The following is an 18,608-nucleotide window of genomic DNA, read 5'->3' on the forward strand; positions in this document are numbered from 1 at the left end:
GCCACATATTTGTTCTGTCACTTCAACATTAAAAACCTGGGCACACATCAAAATCTTATTTAAAATTATTATTTTGGGAAAGTCTACCACCTTGCTTATGCTACCTATATTACTTTTATCAGTTATTCATTTATTTACTCAGTTAAGTGTATGGTCCGACCATTAAGTACTCATAATACCTCATTACTTACCTTTTTCTTCCCCTTGTTCACCCACAATCCAAGCATCTTTTCCAAGCACCTCAGCTTTCAAAAGGTTTGTGAGAATATACCGAAATCTCTCAGTATCCAGATTGCTCCCTACTCCAATAACTCTGCTTTTGGGAAAGGCACTCAGCTTCCATGACACATACGTCATTATTTCAACTAGATGGGAGAGAAAGAGATTAACAACGAAATGTCACTCCTCAAATTTAGCATCCAAATAYATGTATCTTTTATATCAACCCGAGTATATTATTACTTTCTCTATCTTGGTAACAAAAAAAGAAGAAAAACTTTGGTGTCCTGCTCTAGGCTGAAAGGAAAATTTATTTCAGAGTARCAAGTGTTTATGACTATGTGAATATATTAAGCAATAAGATATTTTTAAAACAGACCAGAGGGCAATTCRAAGGTATTGCAGGTGAATGTAAGTATCAACTTACCGGGATGAGAAGCAACAAGCACAACACTGTTCTGACTGTAGTGTGAAATTGCTGGGATAATTCCTCTGAACAGCTCCACATTGCTTTGTATGACATCAAGGTAAGTCTGAGCATTACCCAGAGAGTTAACTGTAAGTACTACAACTTTTGAATTAGCTGAAGCAGAAAAATCTGAAAAGGTAAAAAAAAATTAACATATTTTATCAAATAACAGAAAAAAAAAATGGATTCAAATTGAAGAACAGGTCTAAATGATAAACTGCTGCAATCAACTTAGTTTAGGAATTCTTCTTCTCTATCAGGCCACTTCCCCCCAAGAAGAATTTTGGGCACTTCCACTGCACCTATCAAAAACAGTTCTCCCACAGAACAGCTTTCCCCATTTCACACATAGGAATTAGAGAAGGGAGAATGCAATTTAACTAAGGTTACAGAGCAAAGACTGGAAAAAGATCATTTTTGAAATGTTTTCCAAGGTTGATTTCTTTAATACAGGAGAAATAAATAGATCCATTAAAAATTTATTTCCTTCCATTACCATTCTTAATAAGAATGATTTTATCTCCCATTCTGTAGCCTGCTTTGCCAGCTACTTGATGGGACCAGGTTCCATTACTTGGATTTTCACTCCTTTACCTGAGGTTCTATATTCTTTTTGTTCCTTTAGCTCAATCAAGAACAGATAAACAACCCTAAAAAGTGCTGCACGATCCTATTTATTAATTCACCTAAGAGATCCATTCTTATTAGCCCAAAACAAGACACAGTGAAATTTGCTGTAGAAATTACTAAGCCAGTGCTGCCTTGAGTTGGTAACTCTGAATAGCCGAATGCTAAGGAYATAATTAATATTAGCTTGCCTCAAACCTAGATATCAGCACACTGARATAAGAGGTGACACTGTACAAGTATTTCAAAATATTGCAACACTACTAGTAGTCCAGCTAGATGCCTTTTATAAGCTCTTTGTAGTATAGTTGAATATAGCTATATAAATAACAGGCAGTCACAAAGGGACAAATGGGGATTTCTGATATAGCTAAGATCACTGTAGAGGGAGGAAAAACAAGTACTAGAGGTAAAATTTGCAAGATAAGAACAAAATATTTAAATGAGACAGCAACACTGTTAGATAGAAACAAATAATCCTGCAAAACAAGCAGAAAAGATGCTTGGTGAAAACAAAACAAGTCCTTGTCCCCCAAACAACAGCAGTTATTTTGAAAGTATAATATAAATAGTATGATATAAAAGTATAATATAGAAGTATAAAGTCTTCCTTTTCATCTTGTAGAGGACGTAAGGAACATAAAAACGTCAAGGACAAGTGTGGAAAAATGAGCTAGAAGGTTGCCTGATTCAGTTCCAGCTTGCACTGTGGAAGAGTGATCATGCCTGAACACCTCAATATCCACAAAAACAGACTATCACAGACCGTAGCCCCCAGCTCCATCCAACTGGACACTCGCAGCTAATTGACAATAAGATTGTTAAGGACTAATTATGTGCATATGCAGAGATAACAACAAAGAACTAACCATTGGCAATATACGTTTCATCAAAGTCAGTACAGGAAAGTGRTGTTCTGAAGCTTGAATATCAGTCTTTCAAACAGTATTGTCACAGCTATCTGTAATTCCCTAATRGACATATACATCTTTGTGTTATTTCCCTTTACTTTTTGCAGCTGCAACATCAGCTCAGCATCTCATTCTTTGCATTTCTATGTGCCTAGCTTCAGCACTGGCTTCCTACCCTAGCTAGAAGTAAGGCTCTCACGCCTCAACAAACAGAAGGAAAAAAGCATGGAATAGAAGGAACACAAGCTTCTTTGAACCTTCATTTCCAAATTTTGCTCTGGAAAAKTGAAGAAAAATGAGAGGCTATCAAAAGATAACAGCATCTTTCCAAAAACACAGCTATATGTTGAAGCCTCTACTCTCACAGTGTCCCATCCTCATTAAAATGAGCACAAGCACAGACAAAACAGTAGTAGCTTTCTTTCCAACACGGATTGGTACCTTTGCTGATCTCTACATTTGGCAGAGAAAATATCTCCAAGTCCATGGCTCCTCCTTTTGCTGCACCTTCAGAAAGATCCAAAAGAACCACCTTGTCTGCAGTACCCTGTATGAGTAAGAACAATGTAGATCAACAATTACATAAAGCAAGATTTGGTCAAAGTGGTGGTGGGGGAGACAGCAAAASAAGATGATATTATTCAAAACCACGTCTGTTGTATTGCATTTAAAACAAGCAGTAAGGGCAGATCTCACAAAAACTACCATCAAAATGTACAAAAAACAACAAGGTATCTGATCAGTTAACTGGAAAACAAAGCATTAAGAAACAAAGTGCCCTACACCCTGGGAAGTTATAAATGTTGATGTTACTGTTTCTTTGAGTATGTCACTGTCACAGACTACAGACTATCCTCCTCTAGGGGCCTAGCAGATCCCGACTGTAAACAGGCTGCAGCTTTGCAAGAACACTTTAACTGCAGATGCCCCAAATATAAATGAATTCAATTCTCAATCTTACATATTCAAAAAGCTGGCTGAGGAAAGAATATGGAAACTCATATTTCTGCTCTGTGCTCCTCTCCGCTAACCAAAGGAAAGAAGAGACATAAACCACAACATCACTATTAAAAATGCTAATTTAACTTATGTGTCGAAGATGAAAAGAAATAGCCTATAAACTTTTATATTAATCAGGCCTCTTAATAGTCATAATAATCACATACCTTTGCTGTGATTGCTAGTACACAGGCCATGCCAAGATCTCCAGCGCCTATCACAGTAATTTTGTTGAAACATCCATCTTTGTCTCCACCAATTTTGCCCTTTGCTYTCCTGTCAGTCTCTCCTACAATTAAAAACACATATACATATATGCATAAATCTAAGTGTAGTCTACACTGTAAAATAACAATACAAGTATTGCTGCTTCATAAAAGATTGTGCTGAGCCAGAATTAAGCCAAATTACATATGTTTCAAAATATCAGTCAAACCTAGCTAGCCATGGAAAATCCATCRTCACTCCCACCATGCAAAACAAATATTCGTCTCTGGATAGGAATGTTTTCTTACTAGGTGGAATGTGTAAGCAAAACATTTTAAGCAGCTACACACTRAGACTACACAAACAGTAATCTTTTTGCTATTGCTACAGATTATGGGTAGAAATCTTGTAAAAAAWTTCAGATTTTGTAAAGATTTGCAAAATGGAATTTGATTAAAACATAACTTGAAGCTGCTTATCCTGTGCCACTGTCAGTAACGATTCTCAGTATAACGCAAAAAGATTTCTAACAGAGATTTTAAGATTGGAATGAATGAACTGTAAATGGAAATGTGTACTATGTGCACRTGTGCTCGTAAATGTGCTCAAAAACACTTGTATTGAACTAATGGAAGAAGCAGCAGAACAAGAGCTTAAGGGCAAGGTTTGCAATTGCTACAGACMTGCATATGTGATGTCATTAAAATAAAGAGAAGGAAAATGGTTTTGCCAAAAAAAACCCCAAACAAACAAGCAACAAAAACCCTTCTGAAGAGTATAAAAGACAAGTCCAGATTCAGTGGGTCACCASCAAAGCAGAACCACCTAACAGAGAGAATGTGGACTCAACACCCTACGTCCCTTGTCCTCACAGCTATGCATGAGTGATTGTGGMCAGACAAATTTTGGGACTTGCAACTGTGGATATAAGGCTGTGAATGAATGAGATCTGTTCAGAGAATGCTTATGAATGAGCAAAATCACCTTGTTTATTATGTCTACAGTATTTTTCAGCAAGCTTACATGCAGAAATTGAAAATGAATTGCTTATTTGAATAGAGAACTCAGATTCTCTTTATTCAAGAGGCACTTTTAAAATGAACAAAATAGTAAATGCTATGTGCTTGCAAACACCAAAAGTCTGGGCATTAAAGTTCCATGGCCATATTTATCATATAAAGTAACAACAATAAATACTATCCAAGAAAACTAGAAATAAATGTATGAAAAAAAGACCCATACCTTCTGTAATCTTTGCAATGTATGCGAGGAGTTCAGATTGCCTGGCTGCATCAGCTGAGGAAAGTGAATACAAAGGGAGCTCTTCCTCGAATTTTGCAATCATTTCCTTGATTAATCCAATAACAGTTGATTGAGGCTGGAAAAAAGCAACACCAAATATAAAACAGTTGACTAAATATTTCACACAATTACATTGTCTGTAAATTGTAATAGTTCAAAAAGAACCACAAAGTAAACAATTATACAAAATCTAATCATATTACAGAGATGTTCAACGCTTACATAAGCATTTAAGCTTATTCAAGCATCAATTTTGGAAGAGATACATTCCAAATGTAAGCATCAGACAACACGGATTTAAATTAGTGCAACTAGTTTTTGAAAGCATTAGTGAACAAATGGAAGGCTTTGGTAGAGCAGCATCCAATATATCAAACAGAACAAACTGCAACTAATGAAAGAGARCTTCAATCTCATCTGATGAGTTTAACTATTCAGATTTTTGGTAATTCATTACTTCTTTTGGCCAAAAGACACATTGAAATTAGGAGAAGTTTTATCAATAGAAGCAACAGAATTTTTACACATCCCATTCATTTTTGGAAAAAAAATTTACTGGATGGTCAGATGTATTTAATTCATTTAATAAAGTGCATAAAATATTTAGTAATATCATTAGCATTTGAACTTCATATTCTAACTAGAGGCTTCTGTCAGAAAAGACAGAATACTCAATTTGTCTAATATTATTAATCATTCACAGAAACAAGAGGAAAATGTACCAAAGGGACTACATGAGGTATACAGAGTTTTGGGAAAAAAAAGCCTTTTTAACTCAGATTAAAATAATTTTCTTTAAAATCACTTCAGACTATCTGAAGGCTGCAATTTCAAGGGACACATCATTCTGCTTCTCTTTGTGTAACCATTACATATTTAATATTAACAAAAAAATGAAGGAGAGGAAAAAAGCCCATCCCTTGATTTGGATAGGATATATCATGCATTATTTCCAGATTTTTCCCTTTCCTGTGACCTACTCCAGCCTTACATGGCTCCAACTTTGCAGGTAGGGCAAATAAATCCTGCCACGAGCATCAACGTGTTTTCCCACAGAAATCCCCATGTTCGCAGTTGGCTTCAGGAAGCAAATGGGGGGAGCAAAGGGATGTGAATCCATAATCCACAGACAAACAGGTATGTTATATGAGTTACCTGTTCAACACAAACCAAAAGACATTAGACACCTCCACATTACAAAAGGTCTCTGTAAAACAGGTACATGTGTAGACATGCAGTTCATCTTCCATAGTAACAAAGAAAATATGTCAGACAAATCACCTTCCAAATTCACACTGAACAGTGGGATATTAGTCCTGTTAATACAAACAGACAGGGCCGGCTCAAAGCTAAGTGCTAATGATTAATTCTGCTTAAGCACAGGGTTCCTGCATCCTCCCTTAAAAGCAAAGGGTTTGCATACRCATCATCCCAAACTAAGTGGTTTTTAATAGGTGACTGAGTTACCTAATAATAGCTTACTTTAGTGCTAATATGTGCATGAAGAGACTTGCTTAYGGAGTAGAAGTGGCTTCTATTAGTCCATGTCAAACCCTTAAAGGACACCTCTGAGGAAGCCCCAGCTCAGGGACAAGTACAGGGAATACCCCAAAAGCCCCAGAGGAACCACACACAGACTCAAATTCACTCATATGCTTCAGTATTTGGCAAAAACTGGGCAGATTTGCCCTGAGCATCCTTCTTCAGCTGAAAAAAAGATGCCTCATTCATACACACATACTATTACCATGCCATTTAAAGGCATCATTTTCGTGTGTTGGAACTTGCCATTCTACTTCCTTTATGTCTAGGTGCAAGCTCACTCCCTTGGGTTGCTGGAAGCGAGAAGCAGCTCCCACATGTTTTCCCCACCCCACTCTCCCACCTGGCTATGACAGCAGAGAAGTCGCCTGTCATGCTTCAGCCACATGTTTTTATAAGAGTCTCTGTGAGCAAGCAGGGTAGCATGTTGTTAAGGGGTGGCATCTGAAGCGTTTTGGATGTGTAATTAGTGTGGAAATGGCATTTGATTCATCCCTACCGTACTTCACAGGAATGGTGCCACTAAAATTCAGGAGATCTTTCTGGGATCCATCTTTGAAGGCTGAAAATAAAAATGGGWTATTATAAACATGGTCTTGAATTTTACGCAACAATCCCACCCACATCAAACAATGCACAAAGCACATTTTTCTTTAATTATCAAATACATTGCCGCCTAAACACCCAAATCCAGATTGTTAGTATGTCTTTTTATTATTATTAAAAAGAAAAAAAAAAACCAAAATCTTCTCTCCTTTGAGGAATGGAGAAATTCACCGAAAGTCAAAATTGAGATGGCAACACAACTGAAAGGTAATGACTGTACTTAACCTTTATAATATACAAACTGAATTTATGTCAAATAAAAGTCTCAAGTAGTAGTTTAAAGTAACCAAATCACTTCTTACTGTACGTGTTCACGGAGAATTCAAAGTTCGGGTAAGTCTTGTTAACATTTTTTATTTCTTCTATGGTCAGGTCTCTGAATTTATACTGGGAAGGGAAGGAAGAATTAGAAATATGTTCTAGTTAAGAAAAGCATTTTCTTTCATTATAGGATATAGGGAGAGGGAATCAAAAAGTAGAAACACAAGAAAGGCAACTAGTAATTATCTGTGGTATCATAAACGGTTTGGGCATGAAATTATTTCTCAGAAATCTTTGTACACTACGTGTTTTCTTCATTAAATGCAATCTAACGTATAACTTGCCTTAGCAAAATAGCTCTGTAAGATCACAGGGGTGCTCTTGTTACAGGAGAACCTGAACTCTAACATCATTCCTTAAACTCCACCTTCAGTCACTGTGAGCAGTCTTAAGGAAATTAAACTTAACTGTGCGCAATACTTACAAACAATATTTGAATATAAACCCTCTGGAAAAACACACGTTTACGAGACCTTTGTAAGAGGTCCGTATTTGCAAGCTTATTAGATGTGTCAGAAATTAACCTCGGGAAAGTTTTCCCATGCTCAAGGTGTCCTTGATAGCTGAGAAATTTCATACAGAAWAACGCAGCCCCTTCCACCCCCCAAAGAACTGCACATAGCTTTAAAAATAACTAAATAAAAATATGTGATCTGAACGTTACTGTCATCAGGAACAAGTTGCTTCATCTAGGTCACCTTCAGCCATCTGGGCCTGAGCACTAGCACAGCAGTCACCCAGACCAGGCAGTCGTGAAAAATAGCTTCCATTTCCCAGATTAAGGAAATCCTTCACATTTTAGGAAGCTGCTCCAAAGCCCCAGCCAGGGCAAGCACAGCTGCAGCCCCCCACTGGCTTAGGGCACAGCTGCTCCTTAAGAAATGCTTCATATTTAAAGAATACTGGTCCTGAAGTTGCAGTCTGGGACCCAGCCTCTATAGTAGGGCCATCAACCATAAACAGCAGCAAACCCACAGCCGCGTTGTGAAATCTAAACCCTTGTTCTCCCCAGCCTACTCCTTTCACRCTCCGGAAGGGAACTGCATGAGGCATTCTCGGCAGCCTGGCAAGCTTGATGGGGAGAGTGGAGCAGAACCCTTCCCTATTCCCACGTGCCATCAGCTGGCATGCCCCACATCTAATCACACACCTCTACTCCACCTGTGGAAACAACTTTTTTTTTTTTTTTTAAACCTTTTAGGAATGCTATAAAAATGCATCCCTCTCTGCAAAGCAGGGGTTACTAACTCAGTGATTAATCCCCCACTTCAGAAAGGCAGTAACTCCGCGCTCAGAGGAGCAGTTTAACATCACGCGGCACACCAGACATGCTCCCCCGTCCCTAACCAGGGCATTRAACGCGGTGCGCTTCTAAAATCAGTTTATACACAGCGCTTACACCAACTTTCTCCCCGCTCTCCCTCAGAGAGCACCCCTTCCCTCACGGCGGCGCCTCTCGCGCGCGCAGGGCGGGGGGGAGAGGAGCGCGCGCAGGCGCGCGGCGGCGACCGTTCAACCGCCCCCCGGCGACCGTTGGAGCCCCCGCCCGCGCGCGCGCGCACCTTGCCCAGCTGCTTCCTCAGCGCCTCCTCGCTCAGCGCCATTTTGGCGGCGTCGGAGACGCCTCCGCCTCCCAGGCGCCCCTGCGCGGGACAGTAATAATAATAAAAGTAATAAAAATAATCAGTAGTAATAATAATAACAACAATGTGGAGCCATACARATGCTTGCTGTTCCCAGTGCAGGAGCAAAAGCTTCGTTAAATCTCAGTTCAATGACAGTAAATCCGATCAGGGCGAGCTGGCGGACAYAAAACATCACCGAGTTAGCACAGACTTGCAGCAAAATCTGCATGTGTGGGTCGTAGATGGTATACAGATGCTAAAAGGGTTTTGGACATGTCTTTTCTCCGTGCCCACAGCAATCCCAACTGATGTGCGGTTTTACCTGGAGTTACAAACATGCCCAATGAAAATCCAGAATAAACTACTTTTATTACTCTTGGTTTATCTTTGCTCATGCTATCATGCAGGACAGAYGTGAATCCCCTTCAGAAAGCAAAATCCCCTTCAGAAGCACACCGAGCTTGGCTGACGCATGCCCAGTTCGGAGCTGCAGGAGATACCGTGTGTCCAGATAGAGCAAGGGAGACAAGTGCCATTCGGATCCCTCAATCCATGAGGAAACGGCGGGATCGGGGAAGAGCAAAGTCCACAGCAGGTGCAGGATCTCCTCAAGGAAACCTCATCCTGCTTCTTCCCCTCCCTGGCTGAGCCAACAGCTGAGGCAGGAACCAGGAACAGAACTGCTTGGTAGAACAAGTGAAGACTCAAACAGATTTTGTTGACTTTCTTTCCATTTTCGACCGTTGGCTGACGTCATTCCGCCCTGGGCTGCCCTCCTGTGACGTCAGGCGTGACGTCACAGCCCGGGCGCGGAGCCACGCGGCACGGCCGGGTCCTCGGGGAGCAGCGCCAGCCCCGGCGGCGCCCGCGGGGCGCGGGTCCGACCATGGTCGTCGTCCTCTGGATGATCTTCATCCTGGGCATGATGCTGAAGGAGAAGTACCTGGACGTGAGTCCTCCAGGCACAGCACAATGCCAAGAGACAAACGAGCCTAAAGGCTTGTGTCTAAACACTTTTAAAAGGCAATTTGAAAATCATTTTGCTTTGCAAAGGCCCTAGCACTGACTAACRTTTGAGAATAATTTATTCTTTTTAAATTTTTCATCTCAGACATATTAATTTTTAATCTCTCCTTACTGCACAGAAAAAGAAATGCTAGGAAATTCTGATGGATATGAACAATTACTAGTAGCCTTGCCAGGCTGGATACACTTTTTAAAACCTATGTGTGTATTCTTAGCCAAAATAATCACAGAAATCAAAATAATAACCATATACTATTGGTGCTTATATATGCTCTGGAATAAAAAGACACATTTCTATGTAAGGGTTTTAGGAAATCTTTGATTTAGCCTATACCAAAACTATAGATCCTTTAGATAGATGCCTGAGCATTGTGACTCAAAATCAAGTAGTTATCTCTGCCATATATTGCAGAATTTCCATTCAGCATTTCAACTTCTTCAGCTTGAAATAACCCCAACTTCCCTAGCCCAGCTAGCTGTGTGATGGCTGTTTTCAAGGCAGTCACTGCAGATTATTCACTCTGTACRTGTGTGTGTTCACAGACTCACCCCGAGGAGCCGAAGAAACCGGACACAAGCAGGAAGCACTCGGTGTAACGTGGCAGCCGAACGCGGCCAGATGCAGAGCTGCTGACTGCGCCGCCGGCGAGAAAGGTGCTCTGGCAAATGCAGCTCTGGAGTGAAACACGCTTTGCTGGACACGGTGTGTGCGTGGTTTCAGGGTGGAAAAGAGCGTCTTTCTGGCTTGTAGCACACGCGAGTCCCCAGCGCTTCCACACACTGCTCCCGTGTTCGGCTTCCCGCATTCACATGGCACCATTTCAGTTTAGGGGGGGTCAAGCAATTTAAAACTAAATGAGCAACCCAGAGAGCTTGGAGACTCCTGGGTTCTATCCTCACTGGTGACATTCAATTTTTATCTGCTACAGAAATGCTAACGTTTTTCCACTGAATTTGAGCGACTAGTAGTCATAGTTCTGATCAACATCTCACTGATTCGGTATCAAGGGTTTATATATGGTAAAAAAGAAGAAATATTTTTCCAAACATCTTGCATTAAGCACTGTCTTTGCAGCTTCAGGAGCAGTTCTGAAGTGAGGTTAAATGCAAACAACCCAGGAAAGCCAGTGGAACTGGAAATACTGTGTTTTTCCAAGTGCACCTACAGCACCTATGGCATTTTGCATAGCACCCTCCCAAGCTGGCTCTAGGAAACTCCAAGCTGCTATTTGTTGAGCAGATGCCCTATACTTCCAACTCCTCATTTATTTACTAGAACTCCTTTCTTCCTCAGAGTTGGCCACATCTATTAAAAGTAAGCAAGCAAGCAAACACAAACAGTATTTTGCTAGCATTATCTTGTTGGGGTATTTACTTTGAGAAGTGGTAGAAAAGCTGAGACACCTCATTGCACAGAAAACGAGCTACAACTACTCAGATGTAGAACAAGAGGGCAAAATAAACAATTTCCTAGAACCCGTGGCTAGTGCTAGAGCACAACACGGGTTGTGGATTTCATTCAGCTCCACACATGAGGAAAGGAGAAAATGGCAGCATCGTTACTGTAGCTTGAACTTGCCTGGTGTGAGCGTTAGTCTTATTCTTCTCATTAACTTGGGGCATCCTGTCTCTCTAGCTACACTAGTTTAGACCAAAGCCAAGGGAAAAGGTTCTCTCAGCAAAGCAAAGCCAGCAATTCCAAAGACATTTCAAAGCATTTTCCCCCATYGAGAAAATCAATTATATAACTTCCTTCCCCTTGCTATTAATTTGGACAGATCACAAGTTGAACTGAGAAATATTAAAGGGTACAGTCAAAAGTTGCACCTCTTAAGTATGCTTGATYGATCCTCCCCAATTCCGAGGCTTTGGGAATAAATGAAGAGCAAGTACAAGACAAATGGCAAGAGCAACACTTTCCTTACTAGACCCTTGGGCTCTGGAAGTGCCATGAGGAAGAGCCCAAATTATCTCACTATTACCTTTGCTACAGCCATCTAGGAACTCACCTGTGCATGAAGGACACTAAAACCAGCTAGTGTCACAGGCAATGCACAATACACTGCTTGATTACTTCAGGAACCTCTTCCATCTTTAATTGCACTCACCCAGCATGCTAAATTGCTGTTTTTAAGACTCCTAGGGCTCATGAAAGTTTCATATTTTTAAATGCTTTTAGATTGTTGAGAAAAGGCACATTCATCTAAATAGATTCATGTCACGGGTCTAAGTTGCCAGATGCTCTACTGATTTTCAGATCTTTTCTGAATGTTTAAGTGACTCTTACATTTTTGTAAACCTTTGTGACTGCATGAGGAAGTGCTGACAGTTCTTCCCAAAGATAAATCGAGCTTACATCTTTCATGACAGAGCTCAGAGCAAAGGCCAGAAGAGAACTCCAAAAACCCCTGCAGAAAGTAAACCAATGCAAAAAAGCAGCAAAGTGTTTAATGCCTGTAATTTATTGTATACATACTCTGCAAAACTTTCATATGCATTTGGTGTTTGCGCAAGAGTGTACACTTCCTTGACAACACCAGAAAACAGTTAAGCTAAGTAAGAGTTTTTAACCTGATTTGTCACATTGTGTAAAAAGACATTGTGCACAACTGATATCCCCCCCCCCAAAAAAAAAAATCATTGGCTAAACTAGAAGCACCCTTATTTACACACTAACATTTCAATATTGCATCACACCCACTCACCAAAATAAATAGAAGTACATTCATCACAATTTAAACACCAGTCTCTCTCCATATATTTATTTTCTGACATGTTTTGGTCTCCAGAAATATGCTATATCTAGAAATATGCATCAGCTACTAGATTAAGTTACAAAATGCAAAAAAAATAGAAAATTAGTTTGCCTGGACAATATTTTGGGCTTTACACAAAAATAAATCCAGATTTCCATAGAGATCTCATATACTTCTTGAAAGATTTTTATTTTAAAGCACAGCACAGAGTTGCACACTAAGGCTTCCTGTGATATGCAAAACCCTGGCCTCCAAAAGACGTTGCTGTAAAGTCTAAGTACAGCTCAAGTGTAAATACAAGACATTTTCAAAAAAGTAGTCATTAATAGAAAGTGCCCTTCATTTGATTTAGCGTTCTCATCGGTTAAGAAGAAGCTCCTGTACTTGTGCAAAGCCAGACCTGGGAAAGGTTCAGGAAAACTAGGTCGTCAATTCACGCTATCGAGTTTAAAGACACAGAATCTGAGATAGCAGGAACTGACCAAGCTCTTCATGCTCCTACATTCAGCAATTATTTTTTGACACRATTTAGTTAAAGGCACATTGTCAGTGAGTTAAAAGTCTAAAAACCAAACCACAAGTTCATTAAATACAATTAAATCACTAGCTTAACATCAGATCCTCATAAACCAATATAACCATTCTTCCAATTTTAGTTAACTTCAAATTCAGATGCACTTTGGAAGAGTACTTCCATACTCCTTAGATTAATAGGGTTACCTGGTAAACAGTAAATGTTTTTCAATACAAGGTCAGGWGTAGAGGAAACACAAAAACTCAAAACAGATTCTTCATAACTTCCTAGTCCATTTGCAGAAATAAATGTGGCAAATGCAGGCATTAGAACCCAGTCATTTGTATAAGTTTCACAACATTTGAGAACAATTATCATTCCATGCCAATTATGAGGGAGTAGTTGATTGTAAAGTTACAAATGCATTTGAAGAATTTCTCATGTAAAAAATATCAGACAATGATTATTGTGTGAAGAAAACCACAGGTACAGAGTGTTTGAGGAAGGCTGGCGGAGCAGAGTGCATTCCAGTCACCATCTACAAGACAAATGACAAAGTGCTTTACAGATTAAGAAATTTAACTGATCTTGTATCACGTGGTCAATTAAAATATATCACTACTGTGTGGGTAAATAAAAATCAGGGTTTTATTTAGCTTGCATTCATCTGAAACGCAGACTTGATTCCAGACTGAACCAATTTTGAGTCGATACAGTTCTTGCATTTCAGAAGAGCCTGTATTTTCAACCATGAAGGAAATTGCTTGCAACCAATAGAAGAATCTGGGTCAACAGAGGCCTAGAGCCTTCCTCCAGCTGTGATAAAACAAAAAACCCCAGCAACCTGATCATGGTCCCAGCAGTCCTTGTCTTGAATGGATAATTCTAGCAACTACAACAGAAAACAATTTTAAATGGTCCCATTCAGCAGAACAAGTATGACATTTATAGACAAGCAGTGAGATTACACTATTTCGCATGGTTTTCAACATACACTGAGAAATGTTGTTTTATTAGTAAATAAAGTTGAAAGTTCCTAGGAGCTATGAAGTCGCTACCTTCCTCTAGTAACCTAGGCTCGCCTGCCACCTAATACTGAGTTAGTTCATAGTGCCCCTCCAAGAGCTCGTGTCAGGGCTATGCTGCAGCAGGGCAAGGCTGCACCGTGGACAGAAAGTGGCTCAAAACAGCAAATGTGCTTTTTCCTCACATTAAGAGTTGGTCATTTAAACTTCAGCAGCTTCCAGAGCTGCCCCTTACAGCTTGGTGCTATTTCTGAAGGCAGCGTTGTTGAGTTGCCTCCTGACAGGAAAAGTTCTTCCCCTGGTTTTCCAGGCATGAAGTAATTTCTCCTTCTTGCTCATTACCTTCCCCGCAACAATCACCCAAAACGTTGTAGCACTTAGTCAAATACTTGTAGTATTAAAGCACCGTGGCCACTCGAGCAGCTCATGTCCTGTCAGGTGAGGCTTGGCGCCTGAGGCAGAGGCGACCCTGGGGAGCTCYGAGAGGAAACCTTGGGAAACTGGAGCAAATCCAACACCAAATTTGCAATTTGGACTCTGTGCAGTCCTTGCAGACTCACATGTACCCCTATGCCAGCTGTAAACAAACTCAGTTAGTGAAGCAAACAGTCTCTAAATGCATAGATGAAAATAATGTGCAAATAAGGGCATTAAAATAGGTAACAGAACTCCCCTGCTGTAACGTTTTACCTTGTTKGATGAAATTATTCAGAATCATTTGCTACATATTACAAGTTTGAAGTCATATCAATGAGTTGCCAATCTGGTAACACAATTTCATTCTGATATTTTTTCCAAACAGTGAACCTAATTCAGTGACTGCTTCACATTGTAAATAATTAAAATAAACACCTGATTTTTAATGCAAGAGAAAATGTTCACTGTATGCCTAATTGTAAAAGCAGCAGAAACTGTGGGACAAACGTGAGGATTTACAGGGCAGGAAAAGAACTGCTAGGCATATGCTTGAGCCCACAAGCACAAGCTACACACAAACACTGGAAATTCCTATCTTTCAGGATGTGCATTTATCATACTGAAGTGGATTGGCATTGAAATTCCAGGCACAGCAAAAGCCAACATCGTTTTTTGGTCATTTCTGTAACTGCACGATTTGTGAGTGACATGCACTGTTAGAAATAAGATGCTCTGGGGTTTTTGTTAATAGGTTAGGTCACACGGCCCTCAAACGAGAAAATGTCAGCGCGTTATTGCTTAGAACATCTGTGGCAATAGCTGAAATTTACACCCTACCCAAGCCACTTCTGCACAGAAGTCATTATTTCAATACTTTGAGGGATCTCCACGCAGGAGATTGAGAGCAGGGTATAAAGCAATTTCCTTACACCTCAAAAGTGAGGGAACCAGGTTGTTCCTCTTTTTGAGGCGAGCACAAAACTGGTTTACTGGTCTATGGGCCCACACAGTTGCAAGTCAGTGCATAGCTAGTCAGTATTTCTGCTGGCATCTTGAACAAGCAATTTCATCAGTGGAAGTCTTGACTGATTTTTCTTCCCCTTAATATGCATTAGTGCACTAATTTCTTTATAAAAAATTCAACCTTGGCAAGTATTAAAAATAAATATCTTTAGGTTACACTAAAGCCTTGCTTTTCAGTATTTTCATCCCTTTACACTTTTCTTTTGCCCTCTAACAAGCAAATGGAAACTGAAATAGAGTAAGAGATGTATGGAGGCAGAGGGTGGCAGAAAAATGAACAAAATCAAAACCATTTTAAGTCAGTTAACGTGTCCTCAACTTCTTCGACTGTCTCTTGCGTTTCAATTCCTCTTCTTCCCGTTTCAATTCTTCTAAGTCCTCCTGAACACCAAGCCTCAAGCTGCCAAATAAAGGGAGATCCTTCACAAAGTGTTATACGGGAAACCTAGGGTTTTACCTCTACATTTTCCTTTAGAAAAACAATCCTATAATTATCATGGTTGATTTAAGGAAAAAACAGATCTGTTCAATAATCATCATACGTATTCTTTAAGAATACCTATGTGTACACTTTTTTTTTTTTACAACACATTGCAGAAGACAGCACCTTCTAGCTCTTTCCCTGCCTAGTTTCTGTGGCTTCCTAGACGGGGAATAAGGACATTGACTCGGCTTGAAGATCAAGCTTCCGATATTCCACTACTCTGAGACTTGGCTGAATGGAAAAAAAAATTAAAGAACGCTTCACTAAAACAACAACAGCAAGAAGGTAACTCAGTGCCTAACCAATTTTTCCCACTACGTTAAAAAAAGTGTAACTTTGCAAAGCTGTGACAACTGTATTGTACACATAAACCTATTGATGGTTAAGACTAGGTTTCTGAAAGAGTCAGTAAAAAGTTACAGTCTAGAGCTAAAACCATGATGCAATCCAATATGAAAATCCAGTCTTCTTGAAATCACTATTTATAAAATAATTGTACAGTCATTTAATAAATGATTTTAAGAAATCTTCCAGTCCTTGAGAGCACAATATTCCAAGTAGTGGAATATTGCAGTTTTTGGAATAAATTCAAGGGTTTGGCATTTTCACCATTTTTTAAAAATACTTTTTACAGAAATATTTTGGAGTTTACATTGGTATAATTTGGCAAGCAGGATGTATACAATTAATACAAATATATTTGTTTACTAATACCCATTCACTGTCAGACTGACCGTAATCTTTCCATCTAACTTTAACTTTTTCTGTCCAAAATGGCAAGACCTCTGCTATAAGCAGCTACAGTAGTAACAGTTACAGTAGTAATTGCATCCCAGGATATATTTAATCAGCCAGCATCCACTCCAAAATGCTCCCCGACTTCAAGCAGCCTCCTTACTCTCCCCCACCTCGTTTCTACTTGAATTTATATCTGTTCATACCTCCTAGCTTCTTCTTTCTGTTGCTCTCTCCAGCTGCTCTCCATGTAACGTAAGGCATAATCACTTTCATCTTTGTATCTGGAGATTAAATATTCATGTTTAGCACACTATAAAAGACAACATGATCATGGACGGCTGTTATGTATTAACATTCTCCCCTCTTTTTTTAAAAAAGAAAATTATTTTGCCATTTACTGTTACATTTTAACGCTTTGAAAGAATATAAGCTCCTAGCCATTAAAATGGCTATTGTCAGGTAAAAGGAAAGTATTTGATCAGGTCAAATAATGGATTTCATTTTAAAACAGTTCCCATCCAAATAGATAGGGAGGATCCAAGTCAGATCCTCCTTTGAAATAGTTAACACCACTGCATTCAACAGTTTGCGTGAAGGCAACTGCATTTAATATAGTCTGAAAAATTCAGTGGCTCTAACGTTAAATTTTTGCACTGCAAGAACATTTATGGATGCCMACACTTTACTCATTCATCTCAAATATTTAATTTTATCTTTGGACTGTAACTTCTGTAAGAGTTTTGTGACATCTTAACATGAGTTGGAGATCCCTTACCTTTTCCGGTCATATCCAAATATCTCCCGAATATGCTTTGATATTTCTTCTTGGGGTTCTCCTTCATCTTCAATGAAATCATCCATTTCAGAGTCATATTCATCATCATCATCATCATCATCATCTTCTATCTGCCTTTTGTAACTAACTGGGGGGAGAGAAGGTCTTCCAAGACCTAAATGAGGAGTAAAGAACATTAATTTGTCTAACAGTCATTTTCTACATTAGTTTCTTCATAATCAAGAATTTTTACAGTACTTCTGCCAGTGACCTAAACTCAAATGTTTTATATCTCCAGGCTTCAAGATGGAAAATTTCKGCCTTAATTTAATTAACAGTTCTGAGACACACAAAGAAAATATTTCCTCTAAGCTTGGTTATGGAAGATTACATATCAGTATGATGGACAGACACCTACAATATGTTTCACTCTTGTTTTTTCCAGATATTGATTTACAGTAGTCAAAATGGTGCTTTTTATTTCCATTCAAAACCCTTTAAAATGCAAATATGGCATTTTATCCACATCTAACTGCATCCACAATTGTTAGAGGGCCTCAGAGGCCTCAACCCACACATATCAAAAACAAGTAAGAAGTAGCAGGGCAGTTGCAAGACTCGCCTTGCTGTAAAACTCCGTACCTTGTGGATGAAGGCCTGGTCTGTGCCCTTGAAAAGGTCGTGCTCCATTCATGTGCCCGTTGCTAGGCCTTGGGACGAGATTTTTAGAAGAAATGGTCTCCGACACCACAGTACACTTGGGTTTCAGAGCTGGGCCCAAGGCGCCRCTGGGTCGCCCGGGCCCCGCACCGGGGCTGACGCCCGGCCTGCCCGGCCCCGCAGCCAGGCCGCTGCCGGGTCGCCCGGGCCCTGCGTTGGTGCCAACACCAGCTCCGGGCCTTCCCGGGCCGCTACCGGCCCTGCCGAGTCCCGCGGCCGTGCCCACGCCGGGCCTGCCGGGGCCGCTGCCCAGGCTGCCGCCCGCTCGCCCCAGTCCCGCGCTGGAGCTGCCGCCGGGGCGC

The 18,608-nt window shown here is 40.1% G+C and overlaps 2 protein-coding genes across 3 annotated transcripts in view; both read right to left on the bottom strand.

The window, feature by feature from the left end:
- Nucleotides 1-8,807, bottom strand: part of UEVLD (UEV and lactate/malate dehyrogenase domains) — a 14,262-nt gene extending 5,455 nt beyond the window's left edge. The window contains exons 1-9 of one of the 2 annotated variants that reach the window (XM_026044133.1): nucleotides 8,766-8,807; nucleotides 7,185-7,269; nucleotides 6,776-6,838; nucleotides 5,726-5,889; nucleotides 4,675-4,810; nucleotides 3,393-3,514; nucleotides 2,668-2,773; nucleotides 647-817; nucleotides 192-365 (exon numbers count right to left, since the gene is read on the bottom strand). In XM_026044133.1, the coding sequence (XP_025899918.1) occupies nucleotides 192-365; nucleotides 647-817; nucleotides 2,668-2,773; nucleotides 3,393-3,514; nucleotides 4,675-4,810; nucleotides 5,726-5,889; nucleotides 6,776-6,838; nucleotides 7,185-7,269; nucleotides 8,766-8,807 (1,063 nt within the window). Of the gene's footprint in view, nucleotides 1-191; nucleotides 366-646; nucleotides 818-2,667; nucleotides 2,774-3,392; nucleotides 3,515-4,674; nucleotides 4,811-5,725; nucleotides 5,890-6,775; nucleotides 6,839-7,184; nucleotides 7,270-8,765 lie in introns of those variants that run through there. The other variant, XM_026044134.1, reaches the window with a different exon arrangement.
- Nucleotides 8,808-15,734: 6,927 nt separating this feature from the next.
- The window catches only part of SPTY2D1 (SPT2 chromatin protein domain containing 1), an 11,160-nt gene continuing 8,286 nt past the window's right edge, over nucleotides 15,735-18,608 (bottom strand). Inside the window, exons 4-7 of the mRNA XM_026044161.1 lie at nucleotides 18,229-18,603; nucleotides 17,587-17,761; nucleotides 17,015-17,092; nucleotides 15,735-15,989 (exon numbers count right to left, since the gene is read on the bottom strand). Of these exons, the coding sequence (XP_025899946.1) occupies nucleotides 15,893-15,989; nucleotides 17,015-17,092; nucleotides 17,587-17,761; nucleotides 18,229-18,603 (725 nt within the window). The 3' untranslated portion in view covers nucleotides 15,735-15,892. The remainder of the gene's footprint in view (nucleotides 15,990-17,014; nucleotides 17,093-17,586; nucleotides 17,762-18,228; nucleotides 18,604-18,608) is intronic.

The sequence above is a fragment of the Nothoprocta perdicaria genome, unplaced genomic scaffold (assembly GCF_003342845.1).
Source record: "Nothoprocta perdicaria isolate Ctin4 unplaced genomic scaffold, notPer1 scaffold_350, whole genome shotgun sequence".
In the NCBI taxonomy this organism is placed as follows: Eukaryota; Metazoa; Chordata; class Aves; order Tinamiformes; family Tinamidae; genus Nothoprocta; species Nothoprocta perdicaria.